Genomic DNA, 25,500 nt, shown 5'->3' with positions numbered 1-25,500 from the left:
TTACAAAAGAAACTACAAAAAATTTTCATGAAAATATCGCTTAAGTGCCGATCTTGATAGTTGTTTATATATATATATATATATATATATATATATATATATATAAAAGTTATTAAAAATTAATTTCAAATTAGTAGGTAAACATTTTACGATTTTTAGATAAGTAACATGCCTATTGTTTATATTATATTTATATTAGTTTTATTTTGTTGTTTATTTCCTTTTTTTATGTTTTCATGCAATTTTCTATGGTATAATAAATATCAAGTCACTATTTATGTTGTTATTGAACCGATGAAAACGTGAAAATATTAATGAAAATATCGACATGATGAAAATTTAATACTACGAGTATAACTAATATTATTCAAATAATGAGGACTATTATTCAATAATGGCTTCCCTCTCTTGAATAGACTCAAAAGATGACTTAAGGTTGTTATATTAACGATTTATTTTTTAAGTTTTTTAAAATTAAACTTATAAATACAACTTCAATCTCTAGATTTTTTATTACTTACCTACCAATGTTATTAAAAAGTAAGCAACATATTATAAAAGGAGTGTTTTTAAATATATCAAATAAATTGAAACTATTTACAAAACATAGCAAAATCATTCAATTATCTGGAGCTCATTTGAGTTTTTTTTGCTATAATTTGTAAATAATTTTTTACTATTTATGACTATTCACACGAGACTTCAGAAGAAAAGTAATTCGTGGAATTGAATTTTATATATTAATTTATATGGTATTCTGGATACAGTCTTTAATATTTACTACTTTGATGCTTTGTTTCAAATACAAATTAAGACGTATAACTTTTTTATCTTCGATCTTCAAAAAGTTGTGGTTGCAAGTATATTTGAGATTCAATCTTTGGGAATTTTGGATTAAAGGAAAAGAATTTTACGACCACCAAGAACAAGCAGCAAGGTTAAGAGAATAAAATGGTTTTAAAGAAAACTTGCTTTAGGCTAAAGTAGCTGTTTAGCCTCGAGGCCAATGCTCTTTGATTGGTGAACGAAGCATATTACAATCTATTAAAGTTTTGACTTTCAAGAACAAAATGGTTATAGTTCAACCTCCTCACCTAGACCAAGGTTGAACATCACAATTTTATGAATGAAGAGACTCTAAATTAAGATTTCACTACATAAATACTGTTATGAACTTCAAGCAAGTAAGTTTTTTCCAATACACACAAACTCTCTACTTACTATAAAGCTTACGTGTCAAGCACCCTGCAAGCCACATTTTTGCAATTTGATTTTTGACATTAACAATTTAAATTTTAAATGCAATATTTGATATTGTCTATGAAATTTTAATCTAGACTTAGACCATTTTATTATCAATGGCCAATTTTTTTTCATTCTCATATGTGTCTAAGTCTTAATTAAATAATTGCAAATCTTGATTCAAAATAGAAATGAATTAAAATTGGGACAAATGTTTACAAAATTATTACATATTAGTTTTTTTAAAAAAATGATAATTACGTACAAAATCTCAATCATATATAATCACTTTAATTGCAAATCTTTATTGTTGGTTTAATCAACTAAGATTAGTCACGTGATCCAGGCATCGAATTGTGGGACTCTCACGTGCGTTCTCAAACCCCACCCCCCATTGCTCTCTTCAGACATAATCAAATTAACTAAAGGATTTCTAATTCTCTCTCTCCCCTTTCTTCAAAGTTTAAGCTCAGCCACTACTGATTCCTTAACTCGTTTCATAAGTATGGAATGTACCAACAGGTTTGTAGATTCTTCTTCTGCCTGCTGATCCCTTTTTAGGTTTAGAATCAATGTTCAGGAAAAGGTAGGGATTGAGGAGGAAATTCTGGAGAAAAAATGAGTGTTACTTTGACTGTAATGTCCTTCAATCTCCACGATGATCAACCACCAGAGAGTTCAAATTCATGGGAGAAGAGAAGGGATTTGTGTATCAGTGTCATCACTAGCTATTCTCCGGCGATTCTCTGCACTCAACAAGGTACTTGCCTTTTCTTCTACTGCTCTGCTACTCTACTTGTTTGATTCTGTCAATGCTTGCCGATCTTGATCTTGGGTGCGATTTTGACGCAATAATTCATCTGGGTTTTTGTTTGTTCAAGTTTTTTTGGTGGGTTTTTGGTTCTGTTGAATTTTGTTTGAGTTTTGAGCATGGGGCTGGGTTATTTTGTTTGGGAGCTTCAATTGAGTAGTGTGGACTTTTAGTGGAGCTTTCTCTTTTTGGGCTAGCTTTAATGATTGAGTTCAATGCATTTGATTTTGAAGAAATTGATGACCTCTTTCCATTTACCTATCTGATCCTTCATTTCTTTCCGTTAATGGGTTTAGGTGTGAAATCTCAGTTGGACTTTCTTCAGCAGGGCTTGCCTGGTATGTGCTTCTACTGAGACTATTTGTAAACTTGTAGGCTTGTTATTGTTGATATGAGATTAGAACGTTTCTTTTTCTATGTTCAGCAATGAATATGCGATTGTATAGATTGAAAATTTTAAATATTCGATGGGGAATAACTTCAATTGGCCTGTGATTCCAAAAAATTATGAGATTTTTTTATGATACAAAGAAGTTCCTCGCTGATTGGCTACCTGGATGAAGAATTTGGTGAAGCTCAAATAAATATATTTTTTATGATTAATCTTCTATTGTGAATGAAATTGCAGGTTAATTGCTGACCGATTTTTGAGGTATTAACAGTATTAATCATCATAAGATTTTCATTAAGTTGACAAGATTAGTATCAACTTGGAGTCATAGGCTAAGACTGTCATTAGGAACTGGAACTTTCTTCCCCATACAAAACTGTGGAAGACTAATGGGGTGAAAAAATAAACAACCATAATACAGCTTCCTATAATCATATAAGATATTTTCTTAGGTCTTAGCCTGTAATTCTGAAGTACTAAATATTTTGTAGGCTATGACCAATTTGGAATTTCAAGGAAAGGATCCCATGACAATTCAGATGAACACTGCACAATTTTTTATGAGAAGGAGAAGGTATCAGATCGTTTTCCTTTCTGATTTAGCATGTGTTTTAATTCAAGCTCGATAAACTGGTGTGTTTTTCTGCTTCACTGTTTCTTTCCTCTATTAAAAAGGTAGAGCTGTTAGAAGGTGGCACATTTTGGTTGTCGGAATCACCTTCTGTCCCAGGAAGCATGTCATGGGGTTCGATTGCTCCACATATAGCAACTTGGGCGATATCCTTGAGATTTTATTACAAATTCTCTTTCATTGCATTTTGACATATCCTTTTGCCTTTGTATGGTGAAACTTTTGTCATTTGTTGACTTGACGTGATGCCCACACATTCCAACTGAAAGGAGTTGAAGCACCTGGGTTCTCATTTCAGATAGTAAATACAAAGATGGACGAGCTCAACCCTCGTGCCCGTAGACGAAGTGCTTTGCTTACATGGCAGCACATTGCATCCTTACCTCCTAGCTTGCCAGTTATATACTGTGGAGGTTTCAACACAGAGAAGGAATCAACTACCGGTCGTTTTCTTCTTGGGAGATCCAGGTAATCGAAAAAAAAAAAGTGTATTCAATTAGTAATTTTCAACCTGGGTAGTGTGTTCAATCCTATAGGTCCTAATCAACCTATTTAGCTCACGTAGTTCATTTATCTTACAGCTGACTGAACATTTTAGATTTTGTATTCACTTGCTAAACTCATTCTCTTTAATTCTAGATTGTTTTGTGGCTTCTCTTTCTTGTTGGCAGAGAAAAAGGTGCAGTGGGGGACATGAGAGATACGTGGGCGATTGCTCGGGCAAGGAAGAATGTTTCTCTTATTCGAACTTATCATGGTTTCAAAGGTATGGAATTTAGCTGAGCCAAAACTTGCTTAGGAGCCTGTTCGACCTTTTCCAACTCTGCAAGTCACTCGTTTCAGGTGACAAACAGGGAGCTTTTGAATTTTTCAAGTTGATTCTTAGAGCACTTTGCCTTTGCTGGGATCGTCAGACACAAGATCTACATGTAGATTGGATTCTTTTCAGAGGTAGATCTTTGATCCCTGTCCTGTGTGAAGTGGTGAATGATAACATCGACGGATTTTACCCGTCGTCCCACTACCCTTTATTTGCCGAATTCATGCTTCCTCGTACGGTCAGAATGCTTGAAACAACACCTCAAGAGTAACACTTGATCACCATTTGTTATAAACTCAGAATTCTCCATTTTTGTCTGTTTAAGCTCCAAATGATCTATTTATTGATGTTAAAGTAAATGAGCAGTAAGTTTTGTGTACTGTTTTACACTGTAATAATCTTCAAATGAGACTTGAATTACTTAAAAATCGCCACAAGTGTTGGTTTGTTTCTGAGAGAGTTCAAAGTTGTATCAAATTTTCTTCTATGGTAAGAAGTTTCAAGAATGTAGACAATCTGCTCAGGTTGATTTTCTCTTTACTGAAATGGCTTCTTCATGTCTAGTTTGGCAACATTTTCATTAATCAATTATTTATTTTTGAGGGGAGGGGTAAGATATAAGTCTAAATTCATATTCATAAACTTTAAAAAGGAAGAATCCACAAATTTTTTAATACTTATGCATAATATATTCCTTTCATATTAAAAACAATTAAAAGGCAAGATCTTATAAGATGCAGAAAAAAAAAAGTTGAAATTCAAAGACATGTTAAACAAATTTATTACTCACCAAATTTTAGAAAGCGTAAAAAGTCTAAGAACCACTTTGAACGTGTCTTTTAAACATATGTCATAAATCGAGAGGTAAAATACTTCATTTTAATCTTTTCGTAGAAAGTTTTAAATAAAAGAATTACAATAAGTACGGTTTACAAATATATCTAACTCGAACTTGCTTTTCTAGGTGCTTTTTTAATAATCTAACCTAAAATCAAAATTAGTGCCTAAATTAATTGAACCCCAACAATCAATTTTATCTGAAATACAAAAGGAAGAAAGTATCTCTTTTAATTAGATAAAATATAGTGCTTCAAATGCAAACTAAATAATATATATATGTAAAAGAAAAGGGTAAAAATTGTTGCTAAATTTGACAAAAGAAATGAATCACAAATCTGATTCTCTTAATACACATTTTATAAACAATAATTTAGAAAAAAAGATTGAGTCGTGAATGTAATCAGAACCCAATATGTTGATATTGCAATCTATACCGCACGTTATGGCAACAAAAGAAGATCGAACGGTTATCAATCCCCAATGGCTGCACCGTCTTCTATAACTCCACTCGGATTCGGGCACGAACAGTAATTGATTCGTCTTCTTCTTCTTCTTCTTCGTGTAAGGTAACGAAGAAACCACTAAAAACAAGCGATTTACACTTTCTGAAAGAGGTATAAGAGATTTCTGAAGCAATTTTTGGATCTCGGTTGGCTTTAGATCTCTTGTTTAAGCCATGGCAAGACGGCCTTTTGTGTTCCTTCTTTGGATCTTCGCATGTCTCTTCCTTTTCTTTCGTGCTTCCTGTTTCTATCTCCCTGGTGTGGCTCCCCAGGACTTTCATAAGGTTTGTTCAATTCCCATCTCGTTTTGATTCAATCAAGCTTTGATTGAATCTCCCTCGTTTTTCGTTCTTGGGTTTCAGATCTTGCGTTTGCGTGTGATTATTAAGTGTTAATGATTTTCTTGCTATTTGGGTGGTTGGAAAAATTAGGAAATTCGTTTTCTTTTTGGTTTCTTCTCTGGTAATGCTTGTCGGTTGTTGAATTTTACCCGAATCTGTATGATCTTTTGAACTGGAAATGAAGTGTTAAAGGACTATGAAATTGGAAATGGGTTCGAAATTATCGAATTAAATGCGAAGATTACATGTTGTGTGATTCCTTTGAGTCTCTGTTCCTTGCAGTAGAATAAAATGAGAATTCATGTTTTTCTGTTGAATGGTAATGAAATTCAGCTTAGATGTCTAATTCTTTTACCGGTGCAGGGAGATCTTCTGAGGGTAAAAGTTAACAAATTGACTTCCATTAAGACTCAGCTTCCTTACTCCTATTATTCCCTCCCTTATTGTCGTCCAAAGCAAATATTTGATAGTGCTGAGAATCTTGGAGAAGTTCTTCGTGGTGATCGTATAGAGAACTCTCCTTTTGAGGTATGCTATGAGGAACTTTCTCAGTCTTTTTTTTTTCTTTCATTTTTTGTTATTTATTTAACTTTTAAGAGAAATTGTCATTGTTTCTCACAGTTTAAAATGAGGGAACCAGAGATGTGTACTATTCTCTGTCGCATAGTTCTTGATGCTAAAATGGCGAAGGACTTTAAGGAAAAGATAGATGACGAATATCGGGTGAATATGTAAGTCATCCTTTTGAAGGACTAGACATAATGATTTTGATGTGAACTTATGAATTGTTTTGATAACTATCCTTGTCATTTATACAGGATTCTGGACAATCTTCCTCTTGTTTTTCCCATACAAAGGAATGATCAGGAATCTTCAATTGTGTATCAACATGGTTTTCATGTTGGTCTCAGAGGACAGTATGCTGGGGTAAATGAGGATATGTTTAGAATGTGGATAATTTTGACCTTTTAATGCATGTAATCTATATTCTAGATAGATAAATCAATATATGTGTTTAATTTTGCAGAGCAAAGAGGAAAGGCATTTTATCTATAACCACTTGACCTTCACCGTCAAGATTCACAAGGATCCGATAACCGAGTTGTCAAGGATTGTAGGATTTGAGGTCAAACCATTCAGGTTCTATTACTGCTTTTCTTCCTCTAGTAGCATTTTTCTAGTCTCACTTTTAGATAGAAATTGCTCAGCTATATAATTTGGTTGATATATTGTATGATTAGTGTGAAGCATGCGTATGAAGATTCTTGGACTGAGAATACCCGCTTGACAACATGTGATCCGCATGCAAAACGTTTGGTTACCAACTCTGAGACTCCTCAAGAAATTGAAGAGAAGAATGAGATCATCTTTACTTATGATGTTGAGTATCTGGTCAGTAGCCGTACTCGTATATAGAATTTTATGTGCATCTATTTATTGTCATGTGCATGCTAATTTCCCTCCATCCTCCCTCTAATTATCACTACTTCGATGTTTTAGGAAAGTAATGTGAAATGGGCATCTAGGTGGGATACCTATCTTTTGATGGCTGATGATCAGATTCACTGGTTTTCTATAGTTAATTCCTTGATGATTGTTCTTTTCCTCTCGGGTATGGTGGCCATGATTATGTTGAGGACTCTTTACCGTGATATTTCAAAATATAATCAGTTGGAGACCCAAGAAGAAGCTCAAGAAGAGACTGGTTGGAAACTGGTCCATGGTGATGTTTTCAGGCCTCCATTAAAATCCGATTTACTTTGTGTGTACGTCGGTACAGGTGTTCAGTTTTTTGGCATGAGTCTTGTCACCATCATATTTGCTGCTCTTGGTTTCCTCTCCCCTTCAAACAGAGGGGGTTTAATGACTGCCATGCTCCTACTCTGGGTCTTCATGGGCATTTTTGCTGGCTATGGTTCTGCTCGTCTATATCGAATGTTTAAGGGAACAGAGTGGAAGAAAATCACACTGAAAACAGCTATCATGTTTCCTGCCACAATATTCTCCATTTTTTTTGTTTTGAATGCTTTAATCTGGGGAGAGAAATCCTCTGGGGCAGTGCCATTCGGAACCATGTTTGCTCTAGTATTCTTATGGTTCTGTATCTCAGTTCCTCTTGTCTTCGTAGGCGGCTATCTCGGGTTTAAGAAGCCAGCAATTGAGGACCCTGTGAAGACTAACAAGATCCCAAGACAGATCCCAGAACAAGCTTGGTACATGAACCCTACATTCTCTGTTCTCATCGGAGGGATACTCCCTTTTGGGGCAGTCTTCATTGAGCTGTTTTTCATCCTCACCTCCATATGGTTGCACCAATTTTACTACATCTTTGGTTTCCTCTTTATTGTGTTCCTCATCCTGATAGTCACTTGCGCTGAGATCACAATTGTGCTCTGCTACTTCCAACTGTGCAGTGAGGACTACCATTGGTGGTGGAGATCATATCTGACTTCTGGCTCCTCTGCACTCTACCTCTTCCTCTATGCTGCCTTCTACTTCTTCACAAAGCTTGAGATAACCAAGCCGGTGTCAGGGATGTTATACTTTGGGTATATGCTGATTGGTTCATATGCTTTCTTTGTCCTGACTGGTACAATTGGATTCTACGCATGTTTCTGGTTCACAAGACTCATCTACTCCTCGGTGAAAATTGATTGATTTAATGGAGAAATGTTAAATACTTTTGAAGTTTTTTGTTCATGTAGCAAAGGAGGAAGAAAGAGGGTCACTCCGGGATAGGAAAAGACTGACAACATTCTCCTGGAAATTGTTCGGATTTAGAAGCGGCTTTTTCAGTATTTCTTTTTCTTTTTTTCTTTTTCTTTTGAATCTTTCTTAGTACAGGGTGTTTTGGAGATTCCAGTTATTACTTTCTTGTTCATTGGCTCTTTGTTTGTTATGTTCTTTTACTGCCCAATAGGAGACTTGGAGAGAGAATTGTAAGCAACAAAACAGTTCCATTGTAGTACTCCCCTTGTTCTGATAGTAATGAAGGAAACAAAAAATCATGTGCTTCACTCTGCTTACTCTTTCCTTTATATATTTCACTGAACTATGTTCATCGTGTTTATATAGAATCAATAATCTACCTAATGTTTGATTTACTCTGCTTCGAATGATTTTCTATAAAATGAATGGATGGAAATTGTATGATTTGCCTTCAATAAAGGTTCTGATACGATCTATCGCTTTATTGTATGTATTTATGTATCTTGTAAAGGGGTACAATAGGGGTATAATATTAGCATGTAGGTTCATTTCATAAAAGCAAAAATATAAAATTCTCACATTAAACCTAAATCGAGAATTATATAAACGAATAAATGTGGACATCATACATGTGATATTGAAAAGTTTAACCAATTGTTTAAAGTCTTCTATGTAAAGTCAAAATGTCAGTTTCATGTTAGATTTGGAACACAGTTCACAAATGGAATGAGAGTTATATATCAAACTTGACTACATGTGAGAGTTTATTTTTTAAACTTAACTATATAATATAACTTTGAAGTGGCCGGTAACATGAGGAGAGTATAATCAAAGGTGTAACTACATCATTCGAGGAAACAAAGAAACTTGATACATGTTTACCATGTCGTTCAAGGGTTGAAAAAAAGTTATCACGGTAATTGGCTTATACTCATTCTTTGAAAAAAAAATTTAATAGTTTGGTTTAAATTATGCTCCAAAGATTTTGTGTTTACCTCTGAGATTCTTCAAACTACTCTTTCGACAACTTTCTTGTTGAAATAAAGAAAAGAACGTAACATGACGACAACGACTTATAAAACAGTGATACATGTGGTGAGGGTGACTGATTTTAAGTAGTATATCCCCAAACCTCCTCTTATTTTAAGTTATCTCAGCACTTTTAATTTATAAAATGATATAAAATAACAAGTTTTGCTAATTTCTCAACTAAAACGAAGATGAAAAATGAGACTTAATAGGAAGGGAAACAAACATTTTAAGGATTAAGTATCAAAGGTGGATAAAAAACTTGGAGGCTTTTATCTCACAATTAATTGACAAAGACCATTTTATTTGTTGTTATGCTAACTTCCACAAAAAACTCTTTACAAAACTTCTCGACAAATTTCTCCTTTTTTGCTATCTTTTTCAAATGTTTGGCTTTTCATAGTGAATGAGTTTGTTGGTTTTTATCTTTGCATGGTTTCTTCCACGATCCATAATGTACTCCTTTCCATTAAAACTCTATTTCTTAAAACATACGTCAACTCTCTTGCTAATAGAAACCATTTTTAATGTGATTTATGTAAAAAGTCATTCCACTTCCTAAGTTACATGTTAAAAGAATCAAAAGAAACAAATTCTTTGATTGTTTTTCTGTAGAAGATATTCTACTTTAAAACATGTATAACTATATAACTATTTTATAAGTTAACTGTCATCCATTCACCATTCAGTGAAACTTTTTGAAAAAAAACACAAGTTTCATAATTTAACGTAAAAACGTATTACATGTCATCATAAAATAATCTGAAAATGATAAAAACGACTGGAAAAAATAAAAAAAAAAAAACCCTTTTGAGGAAGGATGTTTAAATTGACTTTCTAAATGTTTATAAACAATTGTTTTTTACTTGTAAATAATTCTTTCAAACAGTTAGAAAGACAATTCAAACATATCTCAAGGAAAGACGATTCAAACGTATCTTAGACTAGGGATATGTCTCTACGTGCGAGGATGTGTGTTGTCCGGAGTAGAGATACCGGTGGTAACTTTCGCGACATCAAGGGCAGAAGCTTCAGGCTTCTTCTTAGTGTAGAGGACGAAATAACCTAAGGTGGCAGCGATGGCGAAACCGCCGATCGCCATTCTCATTGGACAAACAGGAAGCTTCTTGCGCTGGTGAAGAACCTCAGTGGTGTGCTGAGCCGGAGATGGGCCCTTCATTCTGTCACCGGTGGCATTTACTTGCTGTGATCCTGTCATTGCCGATGCTCTGTTCTTCCTCTGTTTTTGGATTTTCTTTGTGAGAAGTCCGTGGTACTGAAATTGGTTTGGGGGATTTGGAATAGGGGAAAGAGAGGAAGAAAAAGGGGAATTGGGGATGGACAATTGGAGAAGAAAGCGGGAAGATGTGAGGATTTGGACTGAACAAATGGCAGTTAATCATGGCAGTTTAAAATGGCCTTCAAATCAGCCATTGGACTCGCTCTGTTTCTTTTCTTTAGATTTCTTCTTTAAATATTGTATGTTTTTTTATTAGAAAAATATAAATGGTTTCCCTTTATTTCAAAAAGTAAAAATAAAATTAAACTATATATTATTTTGGTGTGGGGTGTGACATGTATGGAAAATTACTTGAAGTTCTGACATTAAATGAAGGAGCATATGTCAATGACGGTCGATTTATAATCAGTTTGACAAAAGTGATACTTGTTGAGCGTGTTTGTAGCTAAGAGGAATGAGACTAATAAAATAAATGATATCACAGGGCCTGAAATGCAATTTAAAATATGGTCGATGGAGGAGTAATTTGAAGACGTTGAAATTAGAAAGTTGAAATTGTTTACTTGAGATTGTATAACTTTTGTAAACATAAGTTGTTATTATGAACAAACTTATTCTGGTATTAACAAATTCAAATATTATATTTATATTTTGGTTCAACTTCTTTAACCATAAGTTAGACTAATTTAACTTTTAAATATTTTTTGTTTTCTTTCGCATGTGAAGTAGGACAATTGAAAATTCAGTCTTGAAATTGATAGTATAAATTTTTATGCTAGTTGAACTAATTATTTTGAATGAACCCAAACTAAAACGTTGAGAATTGACAAATTTTCAGAATGATCTATTAATTTAACTTAGAAACTTAAAATGATGAAATGAACACTCATCCATTGAGAACTTAACGTGAGAAATTGTCAAAATAAGCAAAACACATTTCATCTTCCACAAATAGCACCATTTTTGCCCTTCCCGATACTATCTCCACTGGTATAGACACTAAGATCAAAACAAGACTTTTAAAAATGACACATTTGAACCATTAATTTTTTGTTTGGAGAAAATCTTAGTCCTCGTCCTCTCAATTGAGATTTTACTAAGAAAACTAATAAAAAGTTGATGATTCGAATACATTTGTAACCCAATAAAAGTTTTTATTTTTGTCACAGTACCGCGATTAAATAATGGGTTAGAAGAGTATGAAAAATAGAAACAATTTTTGAGCTCATTTTTTAAATTTCCCACTTATCAGAGACTTCCAAGCTACAACTCAGATCATACACCTTTTTTGTGTTTCATTAAGTTAATATTACACATGGAAGGTACTGCCATCTAGAGCCAAAACCTAACATCTATTCATTTTGATAGTACATAATAATATTTTAGTGGTTAACAACTTAACAAGAAGGAAATAACTCAAACGACCATTTCAGCCTCTTTAATGTCCAACGGAATCCCCACATCCATTCGCATGGTTGATTTGTACTGATCTGGGATAGCAGCCCCAGCTTGAATGCACATTTCAACTATAGCAGGAGCCTGTCCATAAAAGTTTCTTAGCTCTCTCTGCAATGGTGGTCCATTTATGTCTGGAACGTGCCACACGTATCTAGGTGGTATCAGGTCGTCGAGCACGGCCCTTTGCCAACCATGTTGCCCATTTCGTTGTTGGTGCTTGAAAGCTCCACAGTTCTGTGCCTTGTGCCCACTGCTACCAACATGTACCTCAGGGCAATACCCACATACTCTCACTGGATACATCTTCATCAGTCTTTTGGCTCCTCTTCTCATCTGCTCCCATGCTTGAAGTGTTTGGTCAGCAAGCCAAGCTATATCTTCTACATCGCTCGGAGCAACAGCATCGGAATCCAGTATTTCTGTTAACAAAGGTTTTAGAGGTACTTCTGGTTCAGGGTCTGGTAGTTCACTTTCATCAGCATCAATGTATTCACTTTTTGAGATGCGGACGATTGGTTTCCTTCTTCTCTTTGCAGGATAGTCAGGAAGATCGACACCCGCTTGAATGCAAAGCTCGACCACTGCAGGAATTCGTGGAATTGAATATCTTTCCTGATGAGAAATACGTCTCCCAAGGCGATCATAGAGGTGGTATGCTTCTACAGGCAGAAAAATGTCTTCAAGAGTTGCCTTTGTCCACTCATGAAGCCCCTTCCGGAAATTAGCATTTTGTCCTCTGCATGACTTGAACGGATGTCCAACAGGTCCCACATGGATTTCGTTGCAAAACCTGCATAACTTTCATCACATTTAGACAAAGTTGTGAAGATTTGTTTGAGAAGAATGTGGCAGGATATCTCACATCCAACAAACCACGACTCTTAAATTATACTGATGATTAATTGAGTCGGTAAGTATGAGTGGAAATTATATTAGGCTCAAACGTTAATTTTTCAGGATGACATCCATATGATTTTTTCATGTGCAGTGATGTCTGACTTCTAAGATATAGGTGTGTCTGTGTAGACTATTAATAGTGCTTATCATGTCTATTTTCAACCAAACAATACGGGACTTTATCACCCATCAATCTTCGTTAAGTTATTTGGATCACAAATAACTGCATAAAGTTAGACCCCCCCAAAAAAAATGCTGAAGTTACTTACAACTTAACATTCAACAACCACCTTATTTTCAGATTAGTATAATGCATTAATAAACTACAGCTGATAGATTAAAAGAAATTCCAGAAAATGAACTGGAAACAACTTCATATTTAATAGTTCGAGTTAACATGGTAAGAAGATTCTTTCAAAGTGCCAAACTTCAAACGTGCCATGAAGTAACTTCAAGATATTTCTTATCACTAGCTAAGGAGTTAATTGGAGACTGAAAAAGAGAATTACCCACAAGCATGAACAGGTACCACCTTCAAGAGCTTCTTGAGATTGTTCAGCAATGTAATTCTTGCATTGAATACATTGTAGGCAATTGGTATCATGCTCTTAACTAACAACCCATTCTTTGGAGGTGGTACTGGTCTTCTCGGCTGGCCTTTACTATTTTTCATCCTCTCCCTGGCTGCTCGTCTCAATTCCACAATGGGAACTGGAAATGGCTTCTTCTCCTTCTTGGAATAGTAGCGAGGAAAATCAGCATTTTGAGGATGGTCACATTTTATAACACATGAATATGAACAAGGAATCTTCCATGATGATATCTTAGATTTGGTTAGGGCTTTGAAGTTGAAGTTACTAAGATGCTGCAAATCACAATAAAAATAAAAACTTCAAAAGCTGGAAAAGAAAAAAAGGTAAGGCAAAATAGTTAAGAGCAAAAAACTAAAACTTAAGAAACTATTATACCTGCAAAGAATCCAGCAAACTAAGACCAAGGCATGTATTCGGTTTTAAAAATTCAGATTTATTCTGAAATGAAATTCTCCGGGACTCAAATTTTGAAGGGAATGCAACCCATTTAACAGAACAAGATGAAATAGTGCTAAGAGAGTAGTTACAGGAGCTACAGTCCATCCTGAAACCAGAAAAACTTATTTTACAAAGTAATCAAAAGAAGGAATGCAGAGAATTAATAGTGCCTATCCTGCAACACATTAGAAGAGCTATAACTATAAAATTTACAAATATGCAAAATGAGCAAAAAAGAATTGAATGGTAGAAGGGAAAGAAAGAAGAGGGGCACTGGAAGAATAGTCATTACAAGGGCAAGCAATGGATTAATATGCCGTCTGGAAAATCATATCGAGCGAAATCAAGAGAAATATTCGAATAGTTTAAGCTATTAATGATTCAAAACAAAAGGAGTCCAAAAGTAGAATAAATTTTAAAGCATACCCTTAAGCCAACCTCAATGCAGTCACATCATTATGCAACTGAATTATGGAAATAATTACAACTAATCGAAGTGACAATGAAAATTTTATCAAACACATGTGGGGCGACCAAAAGTTAATAACTTCTACGTCATCAGCTTCAACTGGAAATCAATGTCGATGTAAATTTAACGTAAACCTCTCAAAACGAAACGTATACTGAAAACCCAGAATTCATGCTATACTGAAAACCCAGAATTCATACTCCAGCAAAAACAAGAGATGAAAAAAAGGGGAAATGAAATAGAATGAAAACTATAAACTTACAAGAAAATCGATGGATTTGGTGTCAATTGTAGTGAAACGGAATGCAGAAGCTTTGATTTTTGGGTTTAGGATAGTTATCTTTCTAGTGACAGTAAACAGAAGAATGGGACGAGGAATTTCATGGCTTTGGGAGGATTTTTAACGAAATGATTGGTAATGTTTGCTATATCTCAATCGTCAGATTGATGAATTTTTATATCTTTTTCCTAATAATAAATAGATAGAAATGAAAATTGAGAGGGGATGAAGTTTTGGGCTTCATCATGGACCAATCTCCTTGGTAATTTGGGCCCTTAGAAGGACATCCCAGCCCATTGAATGGGCCGACATGGACTCATCTTTGATAAATTAAATTCTTTTTTAAAAATGAAATAAAATTTGGGGATTATCTTCAAAAATATATTTGTTATCTTGACAACAACATAATTTAGGTTGAAAACACAATAACAATTTAGTTGGTAGTGATTTGAATTTTATACTTTGTAATCGGTAACAATTTCGTGTATGTTTGGACTGACTTTCTAAATGTTGACAAAAGTGTTTATAAGTGGAAAAAAGAAGTTAACAAATATTTAGAAATTCAACCCAAATGTACCACTAGTCTATGGACTTTAACAAGCAACAATTTGATCCCTATATATTTAAGAATTTGTGATAATATAGTCTCTATCATGAAAAAGATTACGAAAATTAAGTGTCAATTTTCTTTGTATAATAGTTTTTATAATTTATATATACGTATAAACTAATCTTCGATAAGTTTATTGATTAATATGTATGCATTTTTCTATTGAATCTTACAAAAAAAAAACTTTCTTTTTTTCCTTTGAAAATGTCTTTTTAAGTATAACTAGGGGTCATGGATTTGAACTACAAACTTCTTGATCTCGGAACATATAGATGTCAGTTAAACTAAGTTCATATTGACAATCCTATAAAAGTTTTCAAAAAAAAAGAAAAAAAGAAATCGTTCAAATTATAAAGTACAAGAGTATTATTTATTAAATTCAGAGACTAAATTGTTACGAGTTGAAAAATATAGAGATCACGCCGTTACTTATTAAAATTTATGAATTAAATTGTTGTTGTTGTTTTTTTAATATTTTTCAAGGTGACAATTTGGAGAGCATTTTTTTGAACCAATTGAAATTACTTTAAAAGATTAAAAAAAAAATAGTTTCATTTTCCTAAATAGTTTGAAATATACATTTTTATCTAATATTTTTAAAAAACTACCTTTCTTATCCAATTAATCCTTCAATATCTTACACAATCACTCGACAAAACAAGAATTTCAAAATACACTAGATTTGTTTGATAGAAAAGAGCTTCTCTGTTCACTAAACTCACTCCGATAGACACATTTTATTCATCAAAACCTACTCTCTACGAGGCACCAAATGAACTAAAGAATAGAATATGTCACTTATGGAATATATATATATATATATATATATATATATATATATATATATATATATATATTCTTGTGATTACATCCCTATAATTTTATTCTTTTTTTTTTTTTTTTTTTTGTTAAAAATGATAGAAAATTTGGACCAAGTAGTCATAAAAATGAACAAAAATATATAACCATATTGAGCTACATTTGACTATATAATAATAATAAAAAAATTATTGGTGAGCAACAGACCAAAGACAATACTAAAATGGAGTTTTCCCAACAGAATAAGATTGTAATAAAAACCATTGTTTGTTGGCTCTTAAAAGATAATTAGTTAAGAATGTCAAATCTTAGCTGTCATTTCATAATCTGACATCAGCCTTTTTTTTTTATTAATTATTATTATTAAAATATAATATAAATCAATTTTTTTTTTGGCCCCCATCTTTTGAGCCAAATGGGTCCACCCCACATTTACAGTTTAAAGTTACTATAATTTTATCTATGTTTAAAAAATCTCTTTTTCCCTAACCTTCACTATATTAGTGGTTTATGCAAATGTTCTTTATTTCCCATTTAAGCTAAAATTTTATAAAATATTCTTTAATTTACTTTTTATTTGGTCTAAAGGTTAGTAGATTTATCACCTCAATTTTTATACATCATCAATGATTTTTAGTAATTCTAGCACGTATTGATATTTTCTTCTTTGTTTTCCTCTTCATTCATATTCTTTGATCTTTAAAAAGTTTGAAGTGAATATGTTAGAAGATTTTAAGATTTTGTTTGAATGTAGTGTTGTAAGAAGAAGTTTTTCGATAAATATGAAAAGAAAATTAATAGTGAAAGATGAAGTTAATTTTCGATAAATATGACAAATAGAAAAAGATGGGAATGCAAAGTTACTAGATAAATATATAAGTTTACTACTAATTTTGAATTATTTATACGGAAGTATTAGTGTACCAAATTACTTCTAATTTTCTTACTTTCTTCTGATTATCTTTCTTTTTTCAACGACTTTAATTTCTCCAAAACTCTCAAACTTACCTTTCTCTGTTTAAATGATCTTCCTTTTCATATTATATTTCATCACTTGTTTGAACACTGATCTTCATCGATCTCTTAGTCTTCTTTTTATCTACAACTAACCCAACAACAAAATCCAAATAAAACAAGAATTTGCAAACTGTCGTTTTTAGGATTCTTAAACTTTCATTAATTAAATTTTATTTCGTAATAATTTAACTAGTATCAGATTAGCATTTAATGTTAAAATCAATTAAAATTTATCATTACATAACAAAATTGACATCTAGCTTTGGTGAAATTATTCATGATAGGAACTAAAATATTACAAACTTGAAACTATATGAAAATAAATCGTTACAAATTTAAAAGTAAAATAACTAATATCATTACATGCTAAAGTTCAAGGACTAAATTACTATAATTTTAAAATTAAAGTAAAAGATCTGTATCATTACATATCAAAGTCTAAAGACAAAATCAATACTTCTTTGCTAATTTAGGGACTAAAAGTAATATATATTGTTGGAACATGAATTAATCTCGTTCACGTTCATTGTCCTTCTAGGTCCCTCGTGAACTTGATCTTCAATTGACGTCTACTAGTTTTGTCTCACACTTTAAGCTGACTAATGTAAGAGATTCATTTATTTTCATGGCATGGTGTCCAACCTACCAAACTTTGATATTTGAATTAGGAGAGAGAGTATAGTTTAGTTAAACAAATAATAAATATTTATAGGACTTCCAATTCCCCCCGTTTTTAGTCAAATGGGTTCTTATGTCTTCATTTTGACTAAACTTCTCAATTTATAGTTTTATTCAAACCTTAACCTAACCCCACATTAACAGTCTAAAGCTTACTATTATTTACCTAATCTCTTTTATTTCCAAATTTAAGCTAAATCATTAAAAAAAAAAAAAAAAAATCTTAAGCTTAAAAATGCATCTTTTGTTATCTTTAATGGCTTTCCTCCTAATTTTAACTTGTCTACATTTCCTAAATATTCTTTTTTATCTCTGCGATAAGTTTCCAGGAGTTTAAAAACAATCATTTGGAACCCGGTCCTTGTAGGTCATATTGTTGTTTCTAATAAATCAGTTGCAAAAGTATCTGTGAGAAGTTCTCCTAGAAATCAAACAACAGAGATTGTGCAAGCTTCTTCAAGTGATGCTGCCACTAAGGGACACGAGGCCCAATACAAATGCTTCTTCAACATTGGAAGTATTGATTTATTTGAGGAGAAGTTGGTGGAAGCTCAAGAGGCATTGAATATTTGACCCTCGTGATTTTGTTCTTGTTACATATGTATCAAAGATTCTTCAAATTTATTCCAACACCGTTGTTTTTTAGGACCATCCTTTTAATGGGTCGTCAAATACGAAGAGAACTAGGTGTTGGGGGTGGAGGTGGAGGTGGTGATGATTTCGGGTCCAAAGTTTTAATAAAATAAAATAAAATATAGATGAAAGAAGATTAGAGATTATTTAGTTAGTCGGATGGTAAATTCTGGCCCAACGTTTTAGTCTAATTAAAAGTATATATTAATTAATATAAGGTAGATTTTGCTATTTCCATGGTTTCCTCAAAAAATTATTGGGGGTGGTAGATCAAAAGGGCTTTGTTTTTCCTCTTTTTTAGATAACTCACTAATTTTTGTCTCTTTTGATAAGCGGCTAACCACCGCATACACGGTGGACCCAGTCGTGCATTAGAATGGGTGGGCCTTGCATCAAAATTAAAACCCAATTGACATATGGATTACACTAAGAAAATTTTGTTGGATTGGGTTTACGCTGTAAGAGGTGAAATAGGTTTGGTCGGTCCACATCCTGATTTCTTCGATAATTTTCGTGTTAGGTTTAGGCTAGATTTGAGGTTTTCGTAGTTTTCAAAATAATTGATTTCATAAAATCAACTATAAAATAAAGTAAACATTTCGAATCATGTCTAAATAAATGAATTTTTTAAAAAAGATCAAAAAGAAGAAAAAAAAACTTAAGAATGGGTGTAGAAATATTTATATCATTTGGAGTCAAATGCAAGAGAAGTTCTTTTCCAATTCCAAGTTTCTAAGCCCACGAGAAAATCTAATCCAAGTCCTCCCTCTCTCAATTTTCTCAAACAAAAGGCTTCACAATTTGCAAAATGATGAGACAAAATTGAGCAATATGCATTCTATTTTCACCGTTTTAGAGTTTGAAGATTTAACTTTATGTATTGATAACTTAATTATTACAAGCTCAAAATATAGGGTTGCAATTATTATAAATATCTTCTTTTTTTTTAAATAATGATGAATAGTTATAAAATTTAGGGGTTATGAGAGCTCCTATGATCCATAGTTTTAGGAGTCGATAAGATATCAAATTAATTTTCTTTTAATAATGGATCCACCAACTATTTAAGTCAAACAAGAATTGGAGTTTACAACTTCTACTTTCATACACTACTTCTAACTTCATGGGTCAAACACACTCTACAAAACTACTAATACACAAAATTATCAAGAGATCGTAACGGATTATATATGTTCAAGGTTTGGTAATCATTTTTCATTCGACTTGGGACACATAGTTGAAAAACTATTTTGAGATAAATGCATTTTAATTAACTAGAAATTATTGACGTGTGTTGCACATGTGATAATGTTATTATAAACTTCTTAATATAACAATTTAAAAAAACAAGAATCAAACCTATGACTTTTAGAAAGAAAATTCATTTTATTCTTTTAATTTACAAAATTATCAAAGATTCCAAGTATTTCAAATAAATATACTTTGTAAAAAGACAAATGTTTTAAATTATCAAATATATTTATCATTAAATTTATTGTATCATCAACTAAAAAATTTTCATTCATTTGACGAAATTGGAAATTCATTATGTTTTTTTTCAACAATATGTGGGATGTGGAGATTGAACCTCTTACTTCAAGATCATCATACATACTCAATATTATTGATTTACGTGCGTGCTAGAAAAAATCATTCTTGAGAGGTAAAAAATAAAACAGTTAATAAATTATAATTAATTATTATTGTTTAAAAGATTTGATAATTAAAGACTTGGATGCTTGTATTTGTACTTCAAAGAGTTCTTATATTTAGGAAACTCTAATTATTTTAAGAAAGTTCTAAAACATTTATGAGCATAATTCTAATATGTTTGAGATTTTGTATCAATGTAAGGTCAAGAGCCTAAGAGTAGTTTAAATTGAAACTTAAACAAATAATTATAAATCTTAATTTGTAGTCTAAAAAACTCAAAGTAAAGTTTCTCAAAATAAAATATATATATATAAAAAAAATGAAGTTAAAATCAAAATCAAGACATTGAGATTTAGCTTGAATCAATAATCTTGACACAAAAGAAAAATAATCATTTTTTCTTTCAAAACTTTTTTATAAATTCATTAGACTATTTATAAGGAAGATAAAATTGGATATTTTAATAGTTCTTTTATGGAATTTGAAAAGATTAACAAAGATATATCAAAATAATATAAACAATTATTTTTCTTTTGCAAAAGACCTTCCAAATTCAATCAGTTACAAAAATTTGAAACACCTTTTCTGTTACTATGAAATTAGGAGTATAGAATCTAAAACCAACTCAAGGAGGTAATAAATCAATGAATATAACATTAAGCTCAAGTTGAATATGGTGGGAGTTGTGGCCGACTAACAATGCAACACTCAGTTATACTCTTTTTAGCATAAAAATATGTCTAATTAGATACCGACAATTAAAAAATTATAATAACTTTTGTTTTAGTTTAACTTCTATGTTTTTTTTTCTTTTAATCGTAGATATATACTTTTATCTTAAATTATTAAACTCTTAGAGTAAGAGTTTTTTTTTTACTTACGTAACATGTTTTTAGTTTGGTTTTCTTGAATTCTACTATATAGTTCACTACAACTATTGAGTAAGAGGAAAAAAAAGTTCAAAACTACGACAACAAATATAAGATGCAAAATTAATTATTATTATTATTTTTGTGTATAAAACCATATTAAGCTGCAATTAGTATAAAGTTAATTATGAACTTTTAATAACTAAATTGAGAATTTAGTTGACATATTAAGCTGGCATCAATAATAATTAGGTTTGAATAATTATTATTATTATTATGGATGTTTTAAAATACAGTAAAATGGACTATTTTATTTACATATATAATAAAAGAATTTACTTTTTACATGATAGATTTCAATATGAATTTATCGCAATCTATCACTTTTTACATTGTTATTATTATGGAATCTTGAAGCAAATCACTAGAGAACATCGAGTATAATAAAAATAATAAAATAGAACGGCATATTGGTGTTAACATCTATGACAAAATAAATTAATAATAAAATAAAATAAGTACAACTAACTTCAGAATGGCGGTGATCAAAATCTTAAAGATAAGACAACCTTTTGAACTTTTAGATAAAAAAAAAAAAAAAAAAAGTCAATCAACATCTCTAACTAAAAATCAAATCCCTAAATTTTAACCGTGATCGTCCTATTTGACAGCCTAGTCATTCAGGTGTAGAAGCGAACCAATTATTGATTTAGATGATATATATATATAAACATATATACAAAAGCCCAAACAAGATTTGAAAAAGAAAAACATATTTTAACGTAAAAGAAATTGAGCTATGGGTTAAAAGGCAAACACGGCGCCGTAACCTTGGGGTATTCAACAATATTTCTATTTATTTATTTATTATATTATATTTTTTAAAAGGACAATATTTGTATTTTTTTTTTTCTTTTCCTTCTAAAAAAAGGGTCATGTGCACATTTATGAAACTCTGACTTTCAAAAAGTTAACGGCAAAAATAAACAAACAAACAAAAAAAAAAAAAAAAAGAAAACAAAACAAAACAGAAAACAAAAATTTAATGGTGGGATCATAGATTGACAGTGGAAAAACATTAAGAAAAGAAAAAAGAAAAGTTCTTCCATAAAAAGAAATAAGATGATACATTATTTGACTAATTTGGAATGGAGCACACCCGATTTAATAATAAGACATTTATGTTAGTTTCTATATAACTTAATTGATTAAGATATATGATTATGAATTTTTTTCTATCATAAGTATAGATTTAACAACTAACATACATGGATAGATTTATTAAGGAGCTAGCGAGGGCATATGTCTTTCCTCTTGCTATCCATTTTTGTATTTTAATATTAATTTTGAAATATCATATTATAATATATATTAAATAATATTTTATTTTTAACAAAGTATGCTCGTAGCATATGATGTTTCCTTTCCTTTCCTCAAATATTAATTTTTTTAAAAAAAATTCAATAATTTTATTTCTTTAAAGACTCAAAGTGTAATTTTATTATCAAATTTCAATAATATTATAAAAGGAAAATATTTTTTTTTAAAAAAAAAAAACCTAACTAAGATAAAACCCTAACTTATTTCCCATCATTTCTTATCTAACAAATATTTAGAAAAAAAATACAACAATGTCAGGATCTAAAATTGCACCCTCAAGAATATTCGATGATAAAGAGGTATTATTCTTTTTTTTTCTTTTCTTTTTTTATACAATTTTTAAAATTACTTATGTATATATTTATTTTATTTAATTTCATAATTAAATGCTACAAGATAAATTTTATCATTCGTCGTTAAAATATACGTATCATATCAATTCACTAGTAAGTTCAAATTCTTCGTAATCTTTTTAGTTTTAATACTTTTCAATCTATTTAAATGTCTTATAGCTGATATTGAGAAAGATTTATTAGATAAATTAGATAACAAACTTATCATGGATTGATTTCAAAATATGAAAACTTGTAGAATATAATTGTAATCCGTATTAAATCAATTGATCTTGAATGTTATTAATATTTCTTAAACATTTTTTTTATTGTATTTGTTATATAATATTCTTTATATAAAATTTGTGGATGCTAACACAGTATTTTTTTTTAAAATAAAGGGAAAAATTACATATATATATGTTTCATCTTTTAAAAAAAATTACAATATTGAAATACTTTCTTTAGATATGAAATAATATTCCAATCACATCGTCATAATTTATATTTTGACATAATAAGAAGTATTAATAATTGGTTTATAAATTATAGAAAGGTTAATCAAAATTAAAAAAGAAAAAAGAATATTTGCAGGAAATGCACGCTTGGATGGAGCGCACGTGGGATATGTATAGAATAATGAAAGAGTAAGCAAATGCCATTATCACTTTCCTTTGACTTTTCCATCTTCCTCTTTTTCCCCCAACTACATCCATCTACAACCAACCCATTTCCATTTATTTCCTCTATTCTTCTTTTCTTATAAATCTTTTTTTTTAGTAACTAGTCGATGCGAGTTGTGAGTGAACATTATAGATTGAAAAATTGAACTGATCGAAAAAGAAAAGAGTCGGTTTCATAAAACTTCAATAAAACTCATCGATACCGATCGACTGACCTTTAATTATCAATACGAAATACTAAATCAGCTATGGTCAATTCGAGATCGTTTTTGTAAATAAACCGACTCAGACCGATCAATAATCGTCCCTATTTTAAACCACCACGATCAACTCGAGAAATGTCAATATATCAAAATGTTTATTATATTTTTCATGTGTTCAACATCAACAATGAAGTGTGAAAACTACAATAAACTTGGATTTTAGTGTCAATTGGACATTTTATAAAATCCTTTTATAATTTTGACCGAACGAAACGATGATAAATTTCATATTTGATTGAGAATTCCATAAATGAGGATGGGTTAAATCTGTCACTAAAAGATTACTTATTATGGTAATTTTAGAACCAACATCTAAAATGAAATTCATGGTACAAAACTCATTTTAACATCATATGTATATGTGTGTGTTTTCTTTGTATTTTATAATGTACTACTCGTGACCTGTAATAAAAGTTCACGAAATTTACAAATTAAAATAAAATTATTGTAGATTTAGCTCAACACTAATAATAATAACAATAATTAAAGTTTGGAAACTGATTATTTTATTGAAGGAAACAATACCAATTTGAATTTGTGATCTAATAAATTTCAAAGTTAATTAAGATGGTCAAAAGATTTCTAAATATTAAATATTAAAGAGAGAGATCCCATCGGTCATACTATAAATAATATATTTACATATCCCATTGAACTAATTTAATTCCCATTTCTTAAAGGGAAACATAATCTTGCCTTTTAGAAAATTAATTAATTAGTTAAATAAATCACCCTATTATTTAGATAGATAGGATTATTGAATATTAATCCAATATTAGACCATGCAAATAATAATAATATCAAGTTTGACATTATCTAATAATGACAAAAAAAAAAAACAATTTAACATAATAAGAAAAGTCTAAATTTAAAATTTTGTATTTTAACTCTATGATCCAAACAATAGAAAAAATATCATATAAAGAACAAACTATGATCCATAGACATCATTATTATATATACATATCTATACTTTAAATACACAATTTAAATAACACTTCATCCATCTTATTTGTTCCAAAGTCAGATCTCAATAGTACCAACTAGGCATAAGTTGAGAAATAATTCTTTTTTTAGAAAAAGTCAAGTCTAAAAAGTATATGAATTTCAACCTATGATGAATCCAATTAAAGAGAGAGAGAGAGAGAGAGAGAAAAAAAAAATGGTGGATTTATTGAAAGATTGATGGTGATTAATGAAATTGGGTCATTGTTAAATGGTCATATTATTATGTGTTTGGTATAGAAGAAGATGAGAAAGTAGGTATATATATTGGAAAAAGGAATAAATCAGAGGTGGTGATTAATAATAATAATAATATGGGTCTTCTTGCATATTAACTGTTTGTTGTTTAAAGAAAAATCGTAATAAACTAATTAATAATTATATCGATTACATCATAAATTTTTATAGGTATATCAATTTATATCTTTCTCCGAATTTTGTCCGATCAATATTATCACGGGAAGTTTACAATATGAGTTAAAGGTATGAATCTCCACTGACATGATATATATATAGGGTAGAACTAAAAAGAGGAAGATGGTGATGAGAATAGAGAGTCAAACATAAAGAAACACTTAGAAGCAAGGGATCACAAAGTTAATGGCACTATGAATAGCCCTAATAAAAAGGGGCATTGTTCCCAATCTCAATCTCATAGTTGATGACTTAAGGACCACACTCATTTCTAGAGAGAGTGGGTGCATTTATGACTTTGGTTCTCACTTACTCTTCTTCTTAACCAACCCAACATCTCATCTCATTTACAACTCTTCTCTCCACATAATTTGGACAGTGAGAGAAAAATAAATTTCTTATATATATGTATGTGTATATATATATATATATATATATTGAATTTTGGTCCA

At 30.9% G+C, this 25,500-nt stretch overlaps 3 protein-coding genes across 3 annotated transcripts; 2 read left to right on the top strand and 1 right to left on the bottom strand.

Annotated features, from left to right (window-relative positions):
* The first annotated feature begins 1,671 nt into the window (after positions 1–1,671).
* LOC103487355 (uncharacterized) lies at positions 1,672–4,347 on the top strand. The gene is made up of 7 exons (XM_051081547.1): positions 1,672–2,002; positions 2,350–2,391; positions 2,936–3,018; positions 3,120–3,222; positions 3,330–3,543; positions 3,747–3,841; positions 3,919–4,347. The coding sequence occupies exons 1-7, from the start codon at positions 1,861–1,863 to the stop codon at positions 4,164–4,166; spliced, it is 927 nt and encodes a 308-aa protein (XP_050937504.1). The 5' UTR covers positions 1,672–1,860; the 3' UTR covers positions 4,167–4,347.
* Positions 4,348–5,159: 812 nt separating this feature from the next.
* Positions 5,160–8,596, top strand: LOC103487356 (transmembrane 9 superfamily member 9-like). Its single transcript, XM_008445638.3, has 7 exons — positions 5,160–5,522; positions 5,943–6,107; positions 6,201–6,310; positions 6,398–6,506; positions 6,607–6,719; positions 6,821–6,971; positions 7,080–8,596. The coding sequence occupies exons 1-7, from the start codon at positions 5,412–5,414 to the stop codon at positions 8,235–8,237; spliced, it is 1,917 nt and encodes a 638-aa protein (XP_008443860.2). The 5' UTR covers positions 5,160–5,411; the 3' UTR covers positions 8,238–8,596.
* Positions 8,597–11,764: 3,168 nt separating this feature from the next.
* On the bottom strand, positions 11,765–14,847 carry LOC103487348 (APO protein 2, chloroplastic). The gene is made up of 4 exons (XM_008445631.2): positions 14,675–14,847; positions 13,881–14,049; positions 13,422–13,777; positions 11,765–12,805 (listed from the first exon to the last, which is right to left on the bottom strand). The coding sequence occupies exons 2-4, from the start codon at positions 14,046–14,048 to the stop codon at positions 11,974–11,976; spliced, it is 1,356 nt and encodes a 451-aa protein (XP_008443853.2). The 5' UTR covers position 14,049; positions 14,675–14,847; the 3' UTR covers positions 11,765–11,973.
* Between the last annotated feature and the right edge of the window lie 10,653 nt (positions 14,848–25,500).

This window comes from Cucumis melo, chromosome 2 (genome assembly GCF_025177605.1).
Source record: "Cucumis melo cultivar AY chromosome 2, USDA_Cmelo_AY_1.0, whole genome shotgun sequence".
Classification (NCBI taxonomy): domain Eukaryota; kingdom Viridiplantae; phylum Streptophyta; class Magnoliopsida; order Cucurbitales; family Cucurbitaceae; genus Cucumis; species Cucumis melo.
Note: the sequence above shows the minus strand (reverse complement) of the source record. Positions and strands in the feature narration are given on the sequence as shown.

Excerpts from the sequence above, each read along its gene's own strand:
- LOC103487355 (XM_051081547.1), top strand. The coding sequence starts at position 1,861 with ATGAGTGTTACTTTGACTGTAATGTCCTTCAATCTCCACGATGATCAA. Across the intron at positions 3,019-3,119 it reads TTTTTTATGAGAAGGAGAAG|GTAGAGCTGTTAGAAGGTGG; the intron begins GTATCAGATCGT and ends TCTATTAAAAAG. Across the intron at positions 3,842-3,918 it reads AACTTATCATGGTTTCAAAG|GTGACAAACAGGGAGCTTTT; the intron begins GTATGGAATTTA and ends CACTCGTTTCAG.
- LOC103487356 (XM_008445638.3), top strand. The coding sequence starts at position 5,412 with ATGGCAAGACGGCCTTTTGTGTTCCTTCTTTGGATCTTCGCATGTCTC. Across the intron at positions 6,720-6,820 it reads TTTGAGGTCAAACCATTCAG|TGTGAAGCATGCGTATGAAG; the intron begins GTTCTATTACTG and ends TTGTATGATTAG. Across the intron at positions 6,972-7,079 it reads CTTATGATGTTGAGTATCTG|GAAAGTAATGTGAAATGGGC; the intron begins GTCAGTAGCCGT and ends TCGATGTTTTAG.
- LOC103487348 (XM_008445631.2), bottom strand. The coding sequence starts at position 14,048 with ATGGACTGTAGCTCCTGTAACTACTCTCTTAGCACTATTTCATCTTGT. Across the intron at positions 13,778-13,880 it reads GTTTGCTGGATTCTTTGCAG|CATCTTAGTAACTTCAACTT; the intron begins GTATAATAGTTT and ends TGTGATTTGCAG. Across the intron at positions 12,806-13,421 it reads GTACCTGTTCATGCTTGTGG|GTTTTGCAACGAAATCCATG; the intron begins GTAATTCTCTTT and ends AAAGTTATGCAG.